At 33.9% G+C, this 24,181-nt stretch overlaps 3 protein-coding genes across 4 annotated transcripts; 2 read left to right on the forward strand and 1 right to left on the reverse strand.

Annotated features, from left to right (window-relative positions):
* Window positions 1-2,928: 2,928 nt before the first annotated feature.
* Window positions 2,929-12,082, forward strand: LOC100376195 (uncharacterized). 2 transcript variants are annotated; one of them, XM_085495170.1, is made up of 11 exons: window positions 2,929-3,110; window positions 3,434-3,884; window positions 5,060-5,247; window positions 5,684-5,714; window positions 7,253-7,339; window positions 8,706-8,832; window positions 9,821-9,851; window positions 10,265-10,373; window positions 10,551-10,647; window positions 10,888-10,988; window positions 11,172-12,082. In XM_085495170.1, exons 2-11 carry the CDS (start codon window positions 3,455-3,457, stop codon window positions 11,378-11,380), a joined length of 1,410 nt encoding a protein of 469 aa, XP_085351296.1. In that variant the 5' UTR covers window positions 2,929-3,110; window positions 3,434-3,454; the 3' UTR covers window positions 11,381-12,082. The 2 variants fall into 2 exon arrangements, with proteins under 2 accessions (XP_085351296.1, XP_085351300.1); XM_085495174.1 differs by having other exon boundaries at window positions 8,709-8,832.
* Window positions 12,083-15,660: 3,578 nt separating this feature from the next.
* Window positions 15,661-21,742, forward strand: LOC100376044 (uncharacterized). Its single transcript, XM_002730455.4, has 5 exons — window positions 15,661-15,913; window positions 16,373-16,719; window positions 17,731-17,846; window positions 18,583-18,776; window positions 20,289-21,742. The coding sequence occupies exons 1-5, from the start codon at window positions 15,839-15,841 to the stop codon at window positions 20,487-20,489; spliced, it is 933 nt and encodes a 310-aa protein (XP_002730501.3). The 5' UTR covers window positions 15,661-15,838; the 3' UTR covers window positions 20,490-21,742.
* On the reverse strand, window positions 21,604-22,897 carry LOC144361151 (uncharacterized). The gene is made up of 4 exons (XM_085495191.1): window positions 22,857-22,897; window positions 22,640-22,759; window positions 22,271-22,387; window positions 21,604-21,922 (listed from the first exon to the last, which is right to left on the reverse strand). Exons 1-4 carry the CDS (start codon window positions 22,887-22,889, stop codon window positions 21,848-21,850), a joined length of 345 nt encoding a protein of 114 aa, XP_085351317.1. The 5' UTR covers window positions 22,890-22,897; the 3' UTR covers window positions 21,604-21,847.
* Between the last annotated feature and the right edge of the window lie 1,284 nt (window positions 22,898-24,181).

Here is a 24,181-nt window from a genome sequence, read left to right on the forward strand (position 1 = left end):
CGACTTACTTTGTTGATTCCATTATGTTTTCATTTGATGATAACTGTCCAAATAAGCGCGACGATCTATGAGAAGCATTTCCTATCATAGTACTGTCCATCTATCGACGATATATTGCATACAACAATAAATGAAACGTAAATGAAATAAACGTTGTAGTTTTTCCCACGTTTTACATGTATATCGCAATGAGTGGACACGGTTATATAGCGAATATAGTCGGTATGTACGCTACATCAGCGTGGCGTATACCCGTATGTATATTACACGTAACACCAACCAATGACGAAGCTGAAGCAGTCTTACGTCATGCGAGCAACGCTTAATTGGCGCCAAACATATAAATTCAATTACGAAACTGCTACTGATACTGTCAGAGACGGCGGCACGACATTTTGCATGGGGTGGGGCCGACAACAAAATTGAAATCTATACTCTCTGAAACGTTACGCAGGAGCATTTTTAGGGGCACATTTTGCTGACACAAAGGGTTTCAGATTGATTAGACCTCCCACCCCGTGCCGCCGCCACTGACTCTCGTGATAAGGAAAACTATAATTGGGAATATGAAATCATACTAGATACAATTTTATCGTTGCATTCGATGCAAAATTTCAGTTTATTTTTAAAACCCTAGTTAATAATAAATATTCCCTCTGTGGATTTAATGGTTCATAACAATGTCACCATGGAAACTATCTAACATTTATCATGAAAAAAATATGTAAATGCTGCGTAAACATTTTTTTTGAATAAACACAATCCACTCTACAATTATTAACATATAGCACAGGATGGTCCAGAACAAATGTAAATCTTTCTGGTCAATGAAAATCGAAGTGTACAAATTAAAAATAAACAAATTAGATAATTTGAAACATTTGTGGACCATTTATTTTTTTTCTAATACTTTAGCGTTCGTGATTTCTCGAAATAGATTTTACCATGGCAACCATCCAACTATAACAAGGATCGATTCCGTTTTTGCAAAATCTCAATTCTATCATGAAGATTAAATAATATACTGATGATGGTTAAACAACAATCAACAATTTGAATATAATATGTACTGTAAATGGAACATTTGTCATTAAATATGCAAAATAAACACATACATATAATAAGCAATGACATTGTAGTGGAATTGCGTGTTGCATTTAGTGAGTTGTTTAAAATAACTGGAACTGTGACGAATATTTCAAAACATTTTGTTTATTTATTTTGACAATTTTGTTAGAATTATATCTAAATATAAACGTTAATTTTAGGCAAATTTTCTAATATACAGTACAAGCACTTCCTGGCTAAGCAGTGTGAACAAATATTTCAACTTGAATACAGTGACCTTCTACGGGAAGGTCACAATATTTGGATGTAAATTACTAAGGTCAACCTACAAATAATGACATCCAATATAGTACTCTGTCAAAAAACATACCACAATTCTTTGTTGTAGCCGGGTTGCTCACGAATACAACAATTCACGTCTGTGTTCTGGGTCTGTGCGTCATTAACTTGCAATTTCTGTATCAAAATGTGAAATAAAAAAAGTATCGTTCATGAAATATTTACAAATATTGTATATAAATAATAGATTTATTAACACCGAACACACTAAACCTATCATGCAGAGCACGTATATACTGAAATGTTAAAAATGGGGTTTCTGTTCAGAACAAAGATCAATATTCATTATCCCCGGTAAACGCACTGGGGAAAGAATTTTACAGAAACTAGTACTACAAATACGTAAACATTGTAAACTAGCAACATTTTTGGGTTTCAATTTTCAAGTAGACTTCATTGGTCATCGTCTATATTTCAGATTTTATAAAAAAAAGTGGTCGTGCTGGTGGAAAAAATGCTTATTTTTTGTACATATAAATAGGAATAGCCACACCTCTCACCTGGAATTATACTGCACCTGGTACTAGTAAGAAAATAAACACAAACTACAATTTAAACATGTAATGACCCCAACCCCCAATCCGACTGTTAGCTGCCTTATATGTTTGGATAGTACTAACCGTAATTGTATATATAATTACTACCGCGTCATGTTATATCAAGTCATATACACAAAAGTGTAATACCTAAATCGATTGTATATAAATATCAAATAGTCCAAGGTTCGAGTAGTATATGGGTCACTAAGAACGAACAAGTGGCGTAAGGCATCTCGGAATTCGAAATTAGTACGCACTTCGATGACAAGCACGGGGGTACTATTCGTTATATGGGTATAGATATAATTTAAGCAACTCGCCTCAATAGTCTTACATTGTTTGCACTTGAACAACGGTGTGTAGGCGCATGGTTTTATTGTAATACACTACTATTGGAGGGTTGGAATAGGTTATGTTACGGGCATGCGCAAACACATAAAAAGTATATTACTATTTTATATAGAGGTATATGCATTACAAACATACTCAGGTATTGTTATTCTTGATATGAGACTACAAGAACAACCTAGAACAATAATTTAAAACAATCAGAGTGTGTTCATGTAGTAAAGATTACAATATGATTCTTTCTAATACATAAGTGGAAATATTGAATCGGATTGTCGTCTGGTGGATACAAGTTGACACATGACAAATTGTAGTTGAACAAAAATAAAACAATTCAAAATATGCGGATTATTTATTTGTCACGTGGATGAAGTACGATGACCTAAAATTGTTTAACTACTACAGCTGTAAACCTAAAATAATAAAAATATCTTTCGTTAAAAACCATGCATCTTATTTACATCATACGGATGTTATTGTGGTTTCTCTCAGTTTGACCAGTATGCAGTAAAACAAGGCATATATTAAAGCTACATTGTTAATATTTTACGCGGCAACATTCTATACACACTGCGCCATCTAGCGTCAGTGTATTTAGTTTCTCCTGTTTAGTATATACGAACAAACAAACAAGAATGTCCCGTATGTGAGTTGAAGGTGAGGGCGGCATTTTGTTGTGGGACGTCTGACAGACACATAGTTCGTTCACATTATTCTAGGACTCATAATATTGTCTGGGAAAAGTGTTACAACAACGAAGTGAATGATTATTGGTTGCTGTACGTTGTGTCAAAAGTCAATCTCGCTGTCCGACCTGTAAGTATTGCGTTCACTAGACCGAACTACTGTTGTGTTGTCCACCGTTTACGTCCGAGGGCGAGATTCCGTTTCAAAACATATTTTTCCTGTTTCGCTCGTTGACTGTAAATATTTCGCTTGATCATCAGACCCGCCCATATTATTCAAGTTTCGCAGTGGATGTAATATATGTCATGATTATTATTAAGTTGTTTGCTTGTGATATAGTGATTATCCGGTAGTTATCACGGTTCTAGTAACCTTGACGAGATTTTTTGGGCGAACTCAATCGGAATGCCTAAAGTTAACATTTGACTGACCTTTATTTGACCCGCTCTTAGATAATGCAATGTTGAGCGGTCATGGATGAGAATGTAGATCACGTGCAGGACATCGATGTTGGAAATGACAATGATAAAGTTGTTATTCTGAGAAATAACCAGGAAGAAACCATTGGTGATAGTAAAACACAAGAAAACACAAATCAAGATGTTGATAAAGAAAACGGCAACGATTTGAGCACTGCAGATGACAACCAAGAAGAACGCATTGTGGCTGGACATAATGACGGTGACAACGACAACGACAGGAATCAGTCTGAATCAACAGACACGTGTGAAGCGAAAGATATTAAGGAAGTCATTGAAGATAAAAATAAAAGTGAGATTGAAATAGTAGGCAGCATGCATGGAATACCTGATCATGGTGCTGGTGGTGATGGTGTTGATAATGTAGGTGTCAAAACTGAAGATTTAATGCAGGAGAAGACAGAAGATGACAGTCTTGCTAAAGGTATTCCGTCATATTTTTTTTAAATTGTAAAGGGTTGTCCAGAGTTTACGACGTCGCTGAGTTTGGAATTACCAATATGTCTGTATAGATTATTGTTTACATGCATGTTTACATTACATATATACAGATATCTGTGTTTTATAAAATAAAATGTAGTGTATTGTAATGTGCATTGTACCATGTCCCTATTGTAGGACTGATTCTAAAGATGGTGTTTGCTCTAGGAGTGTAGTTGCATTGTTAGTCCAACTTAAAACCAGTGCCAAAAGCAAACAGTATCAGTGAATTACCAGTACTCTGGCACTCTCCCTATTGTTGTTTTGTATTAATCAGTAGGGTGAATAAAATATCAGTATGGACATATTTCTATTCATTGCTATGTTAAATGTTAGCCAGCTGTCACCATTGTATCACTCACTACCCTGGGGCTTATAGACAACCTACAGATGGCTGATAATGTTATAATTGATATACGGGTATATATGTACATATATAATGGGTCACTATGGCTGAAAGATGTTAAAATAAAAATTGCGGATGTCACATTTAACACATCAATCATGTACATGCATTCATTTGAACATTTGAGTCCTGAGAGACACAGTGTCTCTACCTCCAAAGAAAATAAGGTCTCTCATGTGATTTGTTATCATGATAGTATTAATTGAAAAAATGCAAATGTTGTACCGGTAATGTGAAATCATCAATGTTTGATTAACGGTTACTGTGAACCAAAAAGAAACCCACCCAGCAGTATTACAATATAACTCACTGTTTTGTGAACAAAATAGCAATATTGATAGTTTAAATGGTAAGCTCATATCAATATTGCCACTTTGTTAGCAAAACAGTAACTTATATTGCAATACTGCTCACTGGGTTGCTTTTAAACCTGAATAGAAAAGCAATAACACACAAGTCACACACTTACAAAACATGTTTTAGGTCTAGTAATTAATACTGATATTTTATTGACACAACATTGACGCAGAAAGATACAGCAGTATGGTTTAAAAAATAGCACATGGATGCATTTGTGAACGAGTTGCTCTTATTGTTTATTTGGTGGATAATTTGAATAAAAAAAAATACACATTCTGACTAATTTCAATATTGTAGTGTATCATATTAGGCATCTCTTATATATAAATTTGTTTCACTGATTTTGTTTGCAGAAGAGATGAAGGGTGATTTTCGAAATCCCCAGTTACTTGACAGCAATGGTAGAAGTCAGCTTTATGAGAGAGGTAGACAGTATGACCAGAAATCAATGAAGGACCATGCTTTGAATTGTTACTTAGGGTGTCTTACTGGCCTAAATGAAGACAATCAATTTTCAAACCTACCACAGTGTTTACATCAGGTATGTCCTCATACTATCCCTATACCATACACGATCAATACAGTACTATACATAAAGTTACAAGATTCTGCATAAGTTTGCAGAAAGTTTGTATGTGAACAAAAAAGCAACCCATCCAGCACTATTTTAATATAACTTTAATGTTTTGCTAACAAAGTAGTTATATTGATATTAGCTTATCTTTACAAACTGTTTTATTTGAACTATCAATATTGCCATTTTGGTAGTAAAACAGTGAGCTATATTGCAATACTGCTGGTTGGGTTGTGTTTTTGTTCATAGTAAGTGAATGCGTCACAAGGCATTGCTGTAGATTTCCTACTGTAGCTGGAATTCCAATCATAACTAGTATGTTTATGATACTGTCATTGATATCACAGTTGCCATCATTGGTACTCATATACAAGATATTTTAGATATCTTTCTTTCTTTCCAGATTGCTGATATATATTTTGAGAAGGAAGAATGTATCCTTTAAAGTACACAGTATAAACTGTGGTCTCCCCGAAATATCTGGACAGACAATATTATGTACTGATGGTCCTATTCAAGTCCATATATAGAAGATAGAATCATTTCTTTGAATGTTATTTTGTGTACATTGACAGTAACTTTACTTATTGCTATAGAACTGCACTTTGATGATTTGTGTGTTCATGCATATAACTGTTTCATTTTCTATGAAGTGCATATAATCCAGTTGCACTAAGCATTTCTATTCAGACTCACAATAATATAACACCTGGTGACTTTCCCAGGCATGTTAATTGTTATTAATAATGTTTATACTGTGAGCAAAAATTCCATTTTCCAAAACCATTGTCATAAATCGTAATTTATTGGGCTTTCTGTCGATTATTATTCATGTGTTGCTCAGACTTTGTACATGGACAGTGTGTTGTTATAAACAGATGCTTATTGATTTATGCTCTGGCTGGCCCAATTTGCTTATCTAGTATTATCATTATTTTATAAAAATTTTTTATTTTGGTTGAATTTTACATGGGCAAACCTGGTATTGGTCCTTTCAAGCACTCCCAATAGAGAAATATAGTTATCAAATTGCGTGAATGTGATAACCATGAGCAAAAACTGAAACAGCAATTGTGTGTCTGCCTTTCTTGAGCTGTCTCGCTCATCCCAAGCCTGCAAAAAAAAAAACCTCAAAAAACTAGGAGTTGGCATGAAAAGTTTTATTTGTCAAAGCATGTTGGCAGGATAAAATTTCTCAGTGTTGAACTTCTCTATAGCGAATGACGAAACATAGATTGAGACGCACAACTGAACACAGACTGTGATCCAGATAAGATCAATCAATGGTTGACTAATCATTTTTAATCCCTTGACATCCAAAATGTTGTCAAATATAAATCAACTCTATTTGTGGCAGAAATTATTTAACAAAAATTACTTTTATGGTAGTTTAGACAATGTATGAAGGTACATGTACTTGTTTTAACGTTAATCAATGCAAGCTGAGTTTTTGGTGAGTGCCTTAGGTTGTTTGTTGTTTGTAACCTGTGCTCTGATTCGTTGACTGGGACCCTGGTGCAACTGGTGACCATTTTAACCTTGTCTGTATCATTGGTATATGAGGGGAAAATGTCCCTGTCCTTGTTTACTGTTATCATTGAATCCATCATAACACTTTTTTGTTGTTCAAAAATCGTTACAGAGGCCGGTCGGGTACAACCATTTTATAGTCTATTATGATCCAGTACAAGTTTTATATATTTTTACTACCGGTACCATGTGTTATATTTTCTTCACTTTTGGCAGGTGGATTATTTCTATCTCTGAAAATGCACTGTTTTCTTTTTTGAACTGCATTTATGAAAAATTCCTCCATACCAGTCCTGTTTTCAGTTATAATGCTGTAGCATGGTTGCATTCTCATCTAAATACATTGCTAACAGCGGAGCTTTCTCAGCCAAGAGACTGGGACTATGTCATGTCATGAATTGTTTATTATAGATACAGGCTTTAACCTTAACATAATCTGCAGATGAAAAAGCAGTACACTTTATACAAGCTGAGAAAATGTACTATGAAACAGCCTTAGTCGATATCACTGAGCTGCAAAAACAGCTAAGTATGTAATATCAGTGTGCAGTCAAACATTTTTGCATGGTGCATCAGATGAATAAATATGTACAATTACTGACATAAGGCATGAAAACATCCCCCTACAAACTGCTATGCAGATCTGTGTTGGTTTGTATTGCAAGAATTCACACTGTACATCTCTCAGCACAAAACATATTAGATGGCCTTATTGGTGTTTGGATGTGAAAACCCCTTGTATGGCACGCACAAGCAATTTTGTGAAGAAATTACATTAAATAACATTAAATAACTGAGGCATGCAGCCATACTGTCACATGGTTTGGGCTACCTCCCTCCTATGTTCTATGTGAATCAGGTTGCTTGAGTGACAGAACACAATTCAACATATGTTCCCCATCTTGGTTTCAGTCTACCTTGCCAATCAAAGCAAAAACAGAATGGACTATAGACCATACAATAAAAATCTAGAAAATTGAAAATTACTTTAAAAGCTTTGTATAAAGATGACTGTATATTCATCAAAGAATCAGATGCGCAGTTATGTGATTGTAACTATTCAAATTAAATGAGAAAAAAAGACACAATAGTCAATGAAATAGACATTGATTCAATAAGAATATTTGATAATTCGTAATATCTCCCAGAGAAGATAAAATGGCCATACATAACAAAACAAATAAAACAAAGCAACAAACTCACGGTTACTGTCTGGTATTAAGACTGGTCTTAATGGACTGAGCTATGGGAAGTGACACATGTTTATTACTCATAATAGAAATAAATTTATCACTCTCACTACTGGTTATAAAATTATTAATATGAATTTCTGCTTTGTTAAATAAATCCAGTCTATGTGCCCTATATAAGTATTTGTAGATTTGTCACATATTCTAGAATTAACTGCAATCTGTTTGTGTCTGCCAATTTCGAATTTAACTCTAAATCTAGTTAAGGTCATAAGTAGCTTAACATTAGTGGTATCAACAAGATAGCTTATAGGTTTAAACTTGTTTTTAAACATGCTGTATGTCCTTAACTTATTAGAGGAACCAATTTGCTTTCTATTGTCATTATGGATATCATTTTAAGACTGTTTTTCAAATAATTTATCTAATTTCTTGTAAACTTTGTCGTTGTTGAAAGCATCTCACTTGAATTTGGTTATAATCAATACTACTCAGCAGTTTCTCAATTGTTTGACACCATTTGCATTGTAGTACAAGTACAGACATTGACAAACTTAACACTGTATCATGATAGCTTTCACTCAAATAGTTGCAAAAACCGTGACACTACAATTTTGGAAACACAACAATTTGTCTGATATATACATTGTTTTCTTGAGTCCTATGGAATTTCTATGCATACGTTATATATTTGTTTCTTTCTAGAAGAAAGACAAGATGAGATGGGGGGAGGAGATGCTGACTCTCAGCCGGATCCACATGCCAATAAACCTGAAATTCTAAAAGCCAAAGAATTTGACAATTTATCAAGAATGTGTCTTCAGCAAGGGAAGTAAGTGAATTTATCACCTTTGTTATTAGATGCATGCAGAGAAAGGTCTGAGGCAAAGAATGTCTGTCTTTGTTGTCGTCTACATCATAAACTTCATTTCTTGTGATTACAATCTTTTTCAATCTTGGATATGTTATTTATTAGTTGGGATCGCGACCATGTTTGATTTTGGCTTGTATATATGTACGGGTATATGTATATTTTTCAAATGTTACTTAAAATTGTCATAATCTTGTGGTTGTGTTCAAAAATTGTTTTGATAATTTTCAAACTTCTATCACTATAAAATGTCAACCAAGTTCTATTTTTGAATAAATAGCAAGTATAATTTTCAAGATATGTATGAAAATTGGACTATAATAGAATGAAGACATTATGAGATCCAGATTTTGGTAATATATGCACCAAGATCTGTTACTCATATAGTGCAGTAATCGAATATGTTGAAAATAAATATTTTTTTCTGCTAAAAGTTGATAAAAGTTCCTAGGACAGGAAGTCACAGCAACTTTCACTGGAGATTTTAAGACGGTGACTTTCATTGCGGTTCTAGGGAGTCACAGTATCTTTCACTGGGGTCGCAGGGAGTCACAGTGACTTTCTCTGGGGTTCCAGGGAGTCACAATGACTTTTTCTGGGGTCCTAGGGAGTCACAGCGACTTTTTCTGGGGTCCAAGGGAGTCACAGTGACTTTCTCTGGGGTCCCAGGGAGTCACACTGACTTTCTCTGGGATCCCAGGGAGTCACAGTGACTATTTCTGTTGTTCAAATGAGTCGCAGTGACTTTCTCTGGGTTCCCAGGGAGTCGCACTGACTTTCACTGGATTTGTTGATTGATGTTCTGAAATCATCAAATTGCACTGATTACAACAGCAAGTGTCATTTGTTGAATAAACAAATGATGCGATGGAATAGAAACCAATCATACACAAATGTCAGTGATATTTGCAGTAATTTAAAATATATTTTTTATGTTTTTTTTGCATAGCACCCAACTTGCTCTGGAATATTGCGGAAAGGTAAACACGATAATCATTATTTTATCGACAATATTTATTGAAAAATCACTCACTGCTATTAAAATAGTAGAAAGAGAATAGATAATTATCACATACTGCATTATCACAAAGTACTTACGGTACTCTGGAATGTTTGTACAATACAGTAGATGTATGTTATAATAATAGACATCCACTCCTATGCTTTCTGACCTTGTTAGGAATTTTTATTTCTCTCTATTTGAGGAATCAGACCAAATAATTGACTTGCATTCCAATGCAAAAAAATTATCATTAAAACATGTCAGTTTCTCTTGCAACATTAGAATATTCCTGGGAACATTGCCAGTAGTTTTTTGTTACAACTTGAATACTTTTAATTGTGCCTAAGCTTACTGCATTGGGATGATATGATATGATATGTTTGTTTGCAGGCAACTAAGATACGTCAAGCCGTGTACGGTGAAAACCATCCAGAGACAATAAAGAGTTTAGATTTATTTACTGTTATCTATGCAGATGTAGGAAAGAAACAATATGCAGGTAATCTACTGCATAAGTAATATGTCAATAATATATCAGAATTCCAACATGGTCATCACTGACTTCTACTGAATCGTGTTGCCAAAGTGGGAATTGCAAGAAATATTTCAGAACAAGGATAAATTATATATATTTTCAATCTGATAAATATCTACTATAATTATGACATTTATTTAGATGCAATGAAAAAGTTTGGCATTGGAGAATCTGAAGACAAGGAGGACAGTAATGTGACTGGAAATAAAGGCAGTGAGGAAAGTGGATTAAGATACAGGTAAGTTATATCAGTATATTAAGATAAATTGTCTGTTGTTCAAGTAGATACTTGAGTAGAACTATTCTGTAAAGTGAACAAAGTAATTAAATTTACTTTTCTTATTATTCATTTCTACTATAATAAGACCAACAGCAGTGTTGTTAAATATATTTTACTTGTGCTAAATATGTCTTGTTGCATGCACAGCTTTATTACTCTTCCTAGTTATATTAATTGATATGTGTAATTTGTAAGCAGGGGTTCTCAACATAAAACTGAAGACTCTGAAGTAAGGCAGGATAATGATAGTGTTCCTCAAGAAGAATATGAACCAACCAGTCCTGAACAAGAACGTGCAGGTACCTTTTTGAATTGTAACTGATCTTAAACACAGCCATCTTTTATCTACTAAACACAGACTAATGTTACTGCACTGGATTCATTAGAAAACTGTCTGAACTACATATAGTCAATACCAGGAATGATATTGTAATATACTGATATATTCTTGCTTAAAACAAGCTTTTGATTTTTTTTTCCAGATGACTTTGTGATGACCTTATTAATGATGATGGTGTTTTTCCTGATCACAGTATTTTTTGCCTTAGTTATGACATATATGTATTGTCATTATGCACCCAAGTCTGAGATGTGTGCCAGTATTCGATCTGAAGTCAATTACTTTTATATGCGACTTAAATACCACTACTACTATTATTTTAAATCCAATAAAGGCAGTACCTATATGTGAAACTTGCTGCTGTTCATTAGCATTTGGGAATTTTTCTTGTGTTTTGTAAATTTGCAACTTGCAGCTTTGGTATGTATATATTAGATCAGATTATTACAATCTGTGTATGACCAATACAAATAAATTGTATAATTGTTCAGAGGGAATTTTAATGCACACTCCTATTTTTGACATTTTCATATATTTGCAAATGTTTTATACAAATAATAAATGCTACTATTTTTGTGGTTTGGTTTGTACTAAAATTAAAAATATGTATATTGTAATCTAGTATTCTGTCACAAATACCATATAGTTAGTTGAGAATTGTACCCTTTGAAGTTGACTGAGAAATATTTAAATTAGAAGACTCTCATTTTAATGGACTGACAGCCAAATCACATGTGTCACTGAGAATTTTTAGCATTTGGCCAACTATGTTTTGATGGACTGGTGGCCTTATTGCAATAATGTAATTATCTGAGAATTCAATTTGAACGATAGTAGTTAATTTATATACTAGCTGAAACAAGTGCCTCAGTAGACCATGTGAGCACATAATGGATATCACCTTCAACTGTATTCTGTACTTATCACACACTGACAATATTTATATACAGAGTTGTTTTGTATTGTGAGTTATGCAGGTTTAGTGCACTTTTCTACTCTTTTTGCTTGTATCTATAAAACCTTTGCATTAAAACTGTTTTTCTTACTCAAAAAGAGATTTCTTTGTAATTTGTACGGAGAATGAAGAAGAAGAATAACTCACAAAAACATGTATTACTGTAGTGACATAGTTTGTATGTTTTGGATTCTGGTTATACACCTGTGCGTACACCCATCGTCATATCTCAGAGACGCCTGGACAAATTTTCTTCAAAGCTGGTACAACCACAAGTCATAATGGGAGAGAAGTGCACATCGATTTATTTTTGATTTGGTTGACCTTTGAGCAACTGGCTGCCATTTTTGTCCCTAAAATCATCATTTGGACATGTTGTCAACCGTTTCTTGGACATGCCTTGACTGATTTCATTCAAACTTGGCATTGGCATCAGTCATGGTGGGTTACTGATGCACATTTTTTTTGGTGATTCGTTTCAAAATGACGGACTGGTGGTGTTCTGCTCATTTTACAAAGAAGATTGTTTGGGTTATATTTGGTACAAGGGCAAGATATAATGGGTTAAATCTTGTTTTCAGTTATTTTTTGTTTTCATCAAAACATTGCCAAATGGCGACCATTTCTGTCATTTGTTTTCAATGCCCTTTGGCCAAGTTTTAACCAATTTTGTCTTCCAAACAGTTCGAGCTCATCTACTGAGCATATGAACATCACATCTGATGCGTGACTGCTGCAAATCAGTTTTGCATCCTTCTGTTTGTCATTTCTTGTGCGATTCACAAGTCATGATACATGTGAATATTACTTTGTTTTATTTTGTTGACCTTCAACTGACAGCCATTAATAGCCCCAAAAATCAACATTTGGACATGTGATCAACAGTTTCTGGGGCATGCCTTGACCAATTTATTACCAATTATTCAAACTTAGTCTTTATACCCGTTTCATGCATATTTGTAGGTAATATGCTAAATACTATCCCAATATTTAAACGTAATTTGACTATGCTTTTCATTGTTTGACAAAGTCACTAAAAACATGACAGGGACTATATCTTTGACAATGACTTGTTTCCTTTTGAGCTGTTTATCAGCACTGTGTCTGCTCAGTTTTCAGGTGAGGTAACTCTGTCTCTTGTGCATTGTCATAAAAGTCTCATTTGGAGATAACCCAAGCGTCTGGTTTACCTAGGAATGGAAAATGACAAATAATGGATCTACAAACACAGGGACTCTGGGACAGCACATGAATTTGAAAAAGGCGGTTCATCAATTTTAGGCAGTTAAGTGTTAAAGCTAAATTCCATAGCATCACCTACCTCAACAAGGAGAGAGGGATATGGTCACCTTCTCTCAGAAGGAAACCTGGAGGTGGAGATCCTGGTGGTGGGCTTATTGTAATCGAAGAAACAAAACAAAACTGGATAACACGCATAGTGAAAATTAAACTGCAATCAGTGAAAATTGGTTTTATACGCACAGTATTTGACCCTTGTTTCACTGATTACAGAATTTTGATTATCTGTAATTAGCGAAATGAACCATATACCATACTAAAGTCTCGATATTTTTGGCAAATGTTTTATCTAGTTATATACATGACTGAAAGGTGAATATACTGGTCAAGTTTTGACCGACAGCTGTGAATATTGTACATGTAAGACCCTTGTTTCGCTGATTACAGATGTTTGATTATCTGTAATTAGCGAAACAAACCATATATGTATTAAATATTGTTATTTTCGGTAAATATTTTGTAAATATTGTGCGTATAAAACCCCCACTCTCACTGATCACAGTTTAATTTTCGGGTTTTTTTCTAGAAAAAAATGCAAGAGGGAGCACTGCAATTCAGTGGCACCACCAAGTAGGGTAGGATAAGGCTCTCCCTACCAGAGTTTTTGATAATTCTAAGTTAAAATGGAGCATTCTATGGCTTTTATGGGGCCAAAAGAATGTTACGGTTGTCGGAGGATCTGCTCCCCTGGGTGAGGGGGGTACATGACCATGACATGAGGGCGCTGCACCCTTGTTCCCTAGTTTAAAAAAATCCCTGAATTTTCATTATGTGTGTTATCCTGTTTTGTTTCGTTTCGTTTCTTCAATTACAATAAGCCTTATTTGAGTCATGCTCATGTTTACTTGTGTGACATATCTGATTTGCCATGTACACCAGCTAAGGTTGTAGCCTGTATTCCTATGTACAGTGTAATTATGTTGTTCCTGTAAATAGTGTTAAGCATTTAATCTTTAAACATATTTACCATTGGCATCGTTATTGCTAATCAAATATTTGATTTCTGTCTGTTTTCAATAGCCTTGCCTGCAACTTGAAGTCTGGGATTCAGTGGGTCTCCTATTGGCCATATACTAGTAAGTAACGTTCATGCATGGCTCCTTAGCAAGGGCTAAGAGGTTATCATGACGTAAAAGTCGGGAAAAATCGCAAAAAAAGATTCATCTGGAGTTTTGCGATATGCAGTATCAGTGACTTGTGTGAAATTTTGATTTCACGAACGCTAAAATGGCGAAAACTTTAGCAATGAGAATTAAACAGTTCACAGTATGTTATGCTAACTGTTTGCACCCGTCCGAATGGAATGAAAACTAGTTGAATGTAATGTAACGTAATGTAACGTAACGCAATGTAATGTAATGTTAGAGTCGTTGAGTCGAAACTTGTTTGTGTCAACCGGAGTGTCATTCATTGCTTTATATTATATGATGTCACAGATTACAGAATATAAATTTGTATATGTAATGGATAACTACAAATCAGTCCCACTTCTATAAGACACATTACTAGCATATTTCACGGTATTTAAGATTTATGTAAAATCAATAATCTCCGATCCCCAAATTTCTGCACCGTATAACAATATTGGTTTGATATTGGAACTAAATAACTTGATAAAGATGGTGATATCTGATAGTGCTCTGTTGAGTGCAAACAGAGCTTTAAATGCTTTTATTCGGATAGTGTCTGTTTTGCTGTTGTAACATTTCATGACGATGTCATCACTATTCCAAGAAAGGTGTAGCTTGTAACACAATTAATGTTTTTATTGCAATAGTTCCACTTCCGTTTTAGACAATATAGTAAAGAATTAATTGATTGATTGTCTAAAACGGTTGATTTAGTGCTTCTTTTCTAGAATCTAACAACGTAATTAGATCATTAATATACAAGTTAAACAATGTTGGGCTTAATGCACACCCCTGTTCACATCTTTATTAATATTTTCGTTAGTAACTCGTTGTAATACGACTCGGTGATACACGGTTAGCATCTTGTTATTGCGAGTTATTCAGAGTTCGTGTCTCGTTATTGCGATTTTGTGTCTCACAGTATGAGTTCGTATCTTGTATTGTATTATTGCAAGTTCAGTGACTCGGTTAGTACCTCGGTGATACGAGTTTATATTTTGGTTTATTCATATTTATCAATGATGTAATGAGCTTCTGTAAATTTGCGATTAAATGGGTTATAGTGTATAAGAAAAACTTTCTCTAAGTCTCATGTAATATCATTGAGAATAAGAAATTTATGCTTCATACCTAATCCTTTGTTGAGCCAAGAAATTTTACTAGTGATACGTGTAAAAGACTCCACATTGTTGGAAAACCACTTTCACCGTGATTACGCCCTCAGCGGTTTAATTGGGACAGGCTTTGACCTCGAATGAACCAGAATTTCATTTTCGTGATTGGGAATAAGGTTGTCCGTTTTCGTTTGGGATTATTATGTAGGCTGGGTCTGTCTAAAAGTGATGATTACGGCTGGGGAATATTTTACAGCCTGGAACGTTATTTTAAGATGAATGTGCCTTGACAAATTCGCAACTGCATCATATGACGAACGACGACGTTCTAGCTAAAAAACACAAATGTATTGTATACTGTACGACTAAGATGAGTCAGTTAAAGGTAAAGTAAATGAACTTTATATTGCTCATTTGCGTGCCATTATGTCCCGAGTCGCAAAATACGGGAATATTGACCATTTTTTTTGATAAAAACCCTCTGTTGTAAAAAAATGATATAGTTTGTGTAGTATTCATAGCCTGAAGCTGGGTGTGGATAGTATTAACAGTTACAGCTGAGACAGGTATTAAGACACCAGTACAGCAAATTAGCTCACAAAACTGCTTACGAAATATAATATTATTAATTTTGAACAAACTGCAGCCATTCAAGGTCACAGGGTGTTCAATATAATGATGCCAAAATTTGATTTCATTTCATTTTTGTTTCTCAAGTTTCACTCTAAAAATAATCTTGTGTTCCCTGTTGGGAATGAGAGTATACCAGTATGATTATGTTTTACTATACAACAGTTGTAAAAGTGTAAGTGAATTTATAAGCTTCTCTGTTTATTATTTTCAGAATATGGGTACATCAGATTTTGTCTACAGTAATCATCGCATAGACTACATCAATACATCCAAACATCATGTCACTACTTCACAACCTGTGCAGGAACACCAATCAATATGGGTGAAATTGAAGATCTTGCTCTCGCAACTTTTCACTGATAAAGGCAACTTTAGCCTCTTAACAACCCTATCAATTCTGGTTATTGGGATTATAATTGTCATACCATCTGATGGTGCATTAAGAGAGGCTGGCAAGTTCTTTCTATCATGTGGTATATTTGGATTTTCTGCTGGATTTACAAACTCTCTGGCCATTCAGATGTTATTTATAAAAATACCTTTCCTGTATGGTAGTGGGTGAGTAATACTATGAGAATATCTTGAAGTATGCAAGAAGGCAGTATGGCAATTGTGTCTTTGTGCATACTTTGCAGTATTCTTGTGATAACTTTATTATTACCGGTATACACCTTTTTCCTGCTTGTGATAATAGTTTAATGAGAGATAACGGCCCAAAATAGCAGAAAACAATGTTTCACGCTATGCAAATGTTTACTGACAGAATTCTATTTCCACAACACGCTACAGTGCTTCTGTGTCTGATGCTAACAAAAGAAAGTGTTGGAATGTGGCAGAAATATAATGCACATTTTCCAAATAAAGAAGACATTTAAATGCATCTGTAACACTTCAGAACACGTCTGTACAGGCTTTTAGAGGATGAGTTCTATTGTTCAAATGTATAATACTATGAGGTTATTATGAGGATGCTGCTAAGTATTCATGAAGACAGTACAGCGAGAGTATCGACTTGACATGCAGCAGAGGTTGATGTGACCACGTCCTGTCTGAGTGCATACTTAGCAGTATCCTTGTAATAACATTATTATACATAATACTAGTACAAGTCCCTGAGAGCAGGCATTCAGCTTATATGTACAGTGGAACAAACCATTGGTTGTTAGGTAATGTATTGATTCATGTACAAACATAGAACTGCCAAATCTCGTTAGTTTTATTTGAAACAGGAATTGCAGTCAGAGTGCATATCAGTACACTCATTTTAGATTACCCCATGTATGATTTACCTTAATTGTAAATTTTTATAATTATTTATAAAAGTAGATTACAATTTTTAATGACTCTCTATTGTACCGCCCTCTATGTATGATTGCTGAATAGACGATGCTAAGGTTATTTCAAAATTACATTCACCAGCACCAGGGATCAAAATCTGGGATAGGTGGAACGGTTTTCAACTGCAATTTTAGCTTGTAAATATTATTTGAATATTCGTCACATCCATGGGTTGAGTTAGAATAACAGTGGTAAAAGTAAAATACAGTAATAAACTTTTATACTTGACAGGGTGATTCCAAGCCAGTATAAAGAAACAAAGTATCAAATTAAGAAATTATTGATGGATGCATTTGCAAGTGAATCTGTTCTTATTAGTCTTGCTGATGTAGTGCAAGGCTTCTCAGGTAATAATTCTTTTAATTTCAAACTACCTCAACCTTTTCACCACCAGTTCCCGCTTTACATCACAAAATAGTACTGTAGTACACTTTCCTTTCTTTTTCAGAAGACTGGAACTGAAATATCTTCAAATCTTTTGAGTAAAATAAATTTTGTCTATTGTCTCCAAAATTAGGGTTTATTTCCAGAAATATTGAAAAATATAAGAAAAAAGTGCCAACAAATTTGGGGAGAAAGTCTGGTGGTCAAAAGGTTGAACCACTTTAATTTTGTGAGACAAGTTTTCATGAATTTCGGAAGTCAGATAAAATTGTGAAATTTTGTAGCAATGAAAATATTGGCTGCCTTCAAGAATGCCATAAAATCATATCGCAAAAGTAAAGAAAAATTGTTCAGTTTACAGAATATCTCAGTCATTTGCTTAAACCAGTTTAACTCTAAAGGCATTTTCAGGATGTATTTTGATCATAATTCCTGTGAAATTTAAGTCAATTGACCAGTGTTCTAAAAAGAGGTCATATGGTGGGCACACTTGTCTATTGCCACCCCAAAAACCTGTATTGGCTTGATTAGAAGCATATCTCCAATAGAATTGCATATAAACCAATTTTTATTTAATTTAAACTGGATTATTGAAATATAACTTGTTTTGTCCAAAGAAACACATTTGGCATTAATGTAAGCACTTTTCAGCTGAGAATAATAGGAGATGCATGTATATCTTTATACCGTATATCATAGGATCTACTGAATTAGAGAAGACAAATGCCATGTTGGATGAAAAATTATTAGAATTGGATGAGAAATATGATAAATGGCTAAATACTGCTGGATTGGACAAACCAACCACCAAATTGTTACTGAAAATGTTAATTTATGGATGTAGAGATGAAATGATAACCAATATCAAATTATCATATCCGGAAATATCAAAGGTAAATATAATGCAGTGAAACTGGTCTTGTTTATAAATGTTTTGAATACATGCAATACATTCCTGATAAGTGTGTTCGTTTGTTCTCTATGCATACAACATGAATCCTTAGGCCATTCTGTGCATTTGATCAGCAAATTAGACAATTATTTAACATAGGAAGGAACCAGTTGTTTGATGTATATTCATGTTAGTTTATGTTAAGGTGCATTCCTTTTAAAGGCCCAGTAGCTGTAATGAAAACGTCTCTAACGGCGTTCTAAATAACTATTTTGGGTTGAAAACTTGTTGCATTTATCTTTGAAATTGCTTATCTCCTGTTATAATAAAATTTACATCGATCTCTGTGCGGATACGAATGCAGAGAAAATGCTCACGATCGAACTCAACGCCGTATTTCTAGGTGGTCTGACTGATCACGAGATGAAGAACTCCAACAATCATTGACGCTGCAGTTCGGCGTCTTCTACACCGATCTGACGCATATCGCGCTTGGTGTGCCGGGAGTTTGTTCGAAATTTTGAACATTTCGAAGTTAGTTGTCGATTGCCACGTAATTTACGGATATATTAAATCGTTTTAGAGACCTGTTTACTAAATAATGATAAATGAAACTTAGAAAGCTTGTAAGAACAAACTGGGCCCAAATCGCGCAAATTGCAATAAGTTTACGCTGGTTCGGATGGAGTTCTACGCGTGATTTTATTGCGCTCAAGGACGTTCTATTTTCGAACTAGTTGAAACCGGAAATAACGCAACTACTTTCGAACTTCAAACACAAATTTGATTATCGTTATTATGTGTTAGTTTCTGTTGTTTCAAAGATTGAATTATGTACGACAATAATGTTTCACTCTATAAACAATATTTCACTAAAATATGTGATTCAAAGGCAACCCAAATTGTAAAAGCAATATCAAGTTCCGCGTATAAACACTGTTGTAAAGAGGCGGCGGAGCGGAATATTAGCCAAAATCGGCTAGTAAGGCGTCATATGACACAGGTTTGTGCTGGGACAGCGCTTCCGGTGACGACACAACGAAGTACTTGCAATTGCGCACGGGCAAACAATCAGTAATGACGTATGATGGTTTAACAAACTGAGCTTAGGGTACCTACAATAAACACTTCACGATGTTGATTCAGTGCTTTTAGCGAGCTTATAAAGCATACAGAAGGGCCCGGTACCAAATACTTGAACTAGTTTCAGCTAATAGAACGGAAATAATTCAAGTAGAACACGTTTGCAATACAAAAAACTAGGTCGTTACAGCTAGTGTATCTTTAAAATAGTTCTATGAACTTTGATTGAGGGATCTTGGATGTGCAGATTTGTTTTTATGGTCATAACATAAGACATGAAAAATATAAGTAGCTTATTAATTTAGTGGAGTAGCCACTGCTAACATTATATATGCATGCTATTATTGTTTCTATTAGTGTAAACAATGTATGTGTAACACCAATAACTCATGTGTCTTTGGTTTAACATTGTTTACCTGTCTTTGTATAGGAGTCTAACATTGGTCAGCTGCAGCACATGATGACAGACATCATTGAAAGCAGAATGGAAGTCCTAACTGAGAAGAAACTTACTGACATTACACGGCATGTTATCAAACAGCATCTTGGTTGGGTTGTGTTGTGGGGTTGTTTTATTGGAGGGATCATTGGGTTGGCATGTCAAGCTGCTGGAATATCACCAAATTATTAACTCTGCTTAGCAGATAAATTAAAGTTGCACTTCAAGATCATTGGCTTTATTGGGACTATTATATGAAATATGTAATTGCATGAATATGCTTTTGTGGATTGCCCGGATTAACCCTTATATTAACAGTAATAACTAGTAATAACAGAAGTGAATTCTTTTTAAATCAAATGAAATTTGAATAAACCATCCAATGGGAAGCTGAAATGATTGCCAGCATTAGGATGTTCTTATTTCTTCAATTCATGCAAATTCAGGCTATCAAAAATGTTCACATAATAGTCCCAATTATGCTTTGAGTTAGTCTGAGACTGTGTACAACTTTAAATATGATTACATTCAGTAATTGATAAGGCAATTTGTTTGGAGGGTAGATATTGTAAATCACTCCTAATTAATTGATTAGCTACTTGTTTACTTATATGGTATCATTTCCTAGCAATATGTACTTACTGTAAAATGGAAAGAAACACTGCACATATTTAACTCTATTTATATCTATCGTAACTACAGTGCAATATTAGTTATTGTAAGTCTTATCAAATAAATGTAAAAAAGCAATATGTTCAAAGCAGTAAAAATTTAAATAAATAAATAAATTGCCATTATTATATTGATATTAGATTGTATAAATAGTATCATCTACTACTACTTGGTAACTGTATATTGTGATCTTGAATTGAGAAAGCCAATATTAAGTTAAAGTAATATTTATACATGGATAGTATGCATTTGTGTAATTTACTATCAGATGATCAATACAAAATCTTTAAAAGTTTCTAATCATTGTACGCCATATGCCCTATCATATTTGCCTACATCTAAGCATTCAGATGTGTAGGTTGTTATAGTAACATACTTGGAAAATATCTGAGCCACAGATCAGTTTTTAACTTGTTTTCCCTTGTTGCTACATAAATGATGTTTTGGGTTGGTTATTGCATGTTGTGATGCAAGGTCACATACCTCATGGATTATGGTGCAATATGAATCAAGTAGTCATTTTTATATTTTTCACATTTTTTTATCTTGCATATTTTTTAAATTTGTAAATGTATTTTAAATAGCATACAGCATCAGAATGTTTTGTTAAGGTGAATAAACATTAATTCAAGTGTTGAAATTATTACACAGAACATTTATTTGCTATGTACAGTTCTGCTGCATTTCTTAATTCTGTGGAAGTATGTAAACTCACGACTTTTCAATATTCCCATTTAACACGGTTGTGTAAAATTAAAATGCTGAAAAAATCATTGTGCTTTTCTTTGGCAGAGGCTTTATTGTATGAAATAGCTATGACCCAAACCTTTGTTACATATCTATAAATCATTGTATGGTGTAAGGTCTGCACTTGACTTCTACTCTGAAACTGACCAATCACAGTCCTCTAATACATTGGCAAACCATTCATCCTCGCTATTGTATTTTGTCTGCTGTAAAAAGAAGACAATCAGTTACAAAGACAATTCCTAGTTAGTCATGACAATTGCTAGTTGTAGTTACAGTGGCAATTACTAGTTAGTCATGACAACTGCTAGTTAATCACAAAGACAATTGCTAGTCACTCTGTGTTCAGATGAAGTCTGATATTGAGCCCCATCCTTGCGTGCATCCAGAATCCATGATTTTACTCAAATTTTATATCTCAAATTTGGTTAGCGACTTTTTAGTTCCCAGTCACTAAAATGTTTCTTGTTCTTAGGTTAAATGTGCGTGGTTGTTCTATGAGTGTGGTAGTTTTTGTATGTGCACTAGGTTATGATGTATACTACGGTATATACCTTCTGTTCTGATGTATTTATTTGACAAATGTCTGATGGTGATGCCCGGTGTAGTATGTTTTCCATTTCTTTAAAGTCCTCTTGTGTGAATACCATTGATTCATCATCTGGTGTAACCTGGCAACAACATGCAAATTATTGTATACAGCAAAAAAAAAATAATTTGGCAAATCATTAAGCAGTTTTATTTTGAATTCATACTGACTGAGGGTAAATATAATATTCATTATCTAATATTATATGAAACCAACTGAAATCAAATATGAAATCAAATATATGAAAACCTATTTTTAAAAAAGTGTGCAATTAAGCTAAAAACATAAAATCACAATTATTCCATTGTCTGGCTCTCCAAAATAGATTGCTTACCTCAGAAGGGAATTCTTCTCCAATTTGAGTCAAAGTGTCTGTACAACTGCTTGTATCAGTAGCTACTACAAGATTTTCTGACTCTGACTGAGAATCAACTGTACTATTACTGTTAACGACCTGCAGGAAAGAACAATAGACAAAACATCTCTCTAAACATTTTTCATTTGAAGAGAAAATATAAGTAAGTAGTTGAAACTGTGAATGAACAACATACCATTGAGTGCAATTCTGGCATTAATACATTCATTTTCTTGCTAGCTATTCGCCATAATTTGGAGGTTACTGTATCTGATAAATCAGGAACCCCACTAACCTGAAAAATATCAACATAAAATAATTGTTTTCAATGTACCAGAGAGATAGCAAACATTTTATTTGTTCTTGAAAAATATAATGTCTAACAATAATTGCATGCTGATAATATCATTTGAAAGAAAAAACAGTGAAAATTGGGTGGGATTAAAACTTGTTACCGGTAAATACAAAATATTCGTCATTTTGAATCTTCAGATTTCAACAATATGCAATTATGTTTTTTTCCTGTATAAGAAAAAATCTCAAAATAAATGTTAAATTTAGATAGGTCTAATATATTAAAGTTTAAATCCCTCTTCTGAGTTTGATAATGTTGAAATCAAAGATAGCATAGAAAGACCTCCCATGTGCAATGAGCATTAGACGCATATGAAGTAAAAACTGAGAATATTTAAAATTAGTTTTTAATTTAAGACCAGGCAACTATACAAGTTTGTTTTTTGAAAGGCACAGTGTAAACTGAACTGGCTTGTGCAATATCCAAAAGCACTTATGTTTCAAGTTTTATTGTAATAAAATATATTTTGTACTAGTAGTTTGTTCTCGAGATATCAATGGAAAAGCTGAAAATTGGTTAATATTATTGTGCATGGATTTTGATCTTAAACTAATAAGGTCTGTGCGTTGTTCCTGGGCACCTATGTAGTAAGTTTCATTGAAATGCAATGATTGGTTCTTGAGATATCAGTGGAAATGTGCAAATTAGGTAATTATGCATGGATTAAGTTGTCCCAGAGCATCTATGTACCAAGTTTGAAATGTTATTAGTTTTTTAAGATAATGGTGAAACAGACATATACACAGACAGTTTAACCACCAAGACTCCACTGGAGTTGGAAAGTTGGAAAGAGAAAACTATTATCAACAAACCTTCATCTTTTCGAAGCATTCCTTTCGGAATTCGTTGTGTGTACTGTGGCTTAGCATTACACTAATAGCATTGCTAATTCTTGGTATTGCCTTCTCCAATAAACGTTGTTTTCTTTCAGAGAAGTTACCACTTGGTTTGTCTTGCTCTGTATTTTGTAAATGTAATGTCATGTTTACATTACATTAATATAAAATGGCACATGACACCAGGAAATAAAAACGAATTATATAAAAAACAAATCATGGAATTACCACGTTTTATTTACCCCTACCTGATAGTAAATCATGTATATGATGATATTTTTAACTTGCTATGGCAGTCCTTGATATATTCCATAGCAAGTTGCACACTGA

Source organism: Saccoglossus kowalevskii, chromosome 2 (genome assembly GCF_978046115.1).
Source record: "Saccoglossus kowalevskii chromosome 2, keSacKowa6.1, whole genome shotgun sequence".
In the NCBI taxonomy this organism is placed as follows: domain Eukaryota; kingdom Metazoa; phylum Hemichordata; class Enteropneusta; family Harrimaniidae; genus Saccoglossus; species Saccoglossus kowalevskii.

Excerpts from the sequence above, each read along its gene's own strand:
- LOC100376195 (XM_085495170.1), top strand. The coding sequence starts at position 3,455 with ATGGATGAGAATGTAGATCACGTGCAGGACATCGATGTTGGAAATGAC. Across the intron at positions 7,340-8,705 it reads TGAGCTGCAAAAACAGCTAA|AAGAAAGACAAGATGAGATG; the intron begins GTATGTAATATC and ends GTTTCTTTCTAG. Across the intron at positions 10,648-10,887 it reads GAAAGTGGATTAAGATACAG|GGGTTCTCAACATAAAACTG; the intron begins GTAAGTTATATC and ends ATTTGTAAGCAG.
- LOC144361151 (XM_085495191.1), bottom strand. The coding sequence starts at position 22,889 with ATGAATGTATTAATGCCAGAATTGCACTCAATG. Across the intron at positions 22,388-22,639 it reads GAGAAGAATTCCCTTCTGAG|GTTACACCAGATGATGAATC; the intron begins GTAAGCAATCTA and ends TGTTGTTGCCAG. Across the intron at positions 21,923-22,270 it reads TAAATACATCAGAACAGAAG|CAGACAAAATACAATAGCGA; the intron begins GTATATACCGTA and ends TTCTTTTTACAG.
- LOC100376044 (XM_002730455.4), top strand. The coding sequence starts at position 15,839 with ATGACGAACGACGACGTTCTAGCTAAAAAACACAAATGTATTGTATAC. Across the intron at positions 17,847-18,582 it reads TGTAGTGCAAGGCTTCTCAG|GATCTACTGAATTAGAGAAG; the intron begins GTAATAATTCTT and ends CGTATATCATAG. Across the intron at positions 18,777-20,288 it reads CATATCCGGAAATATCAAAG|GAGTCTAACATTGGTCAGCT; the intron begins GTAAATATAATG and ends GTCTTTGTATAG.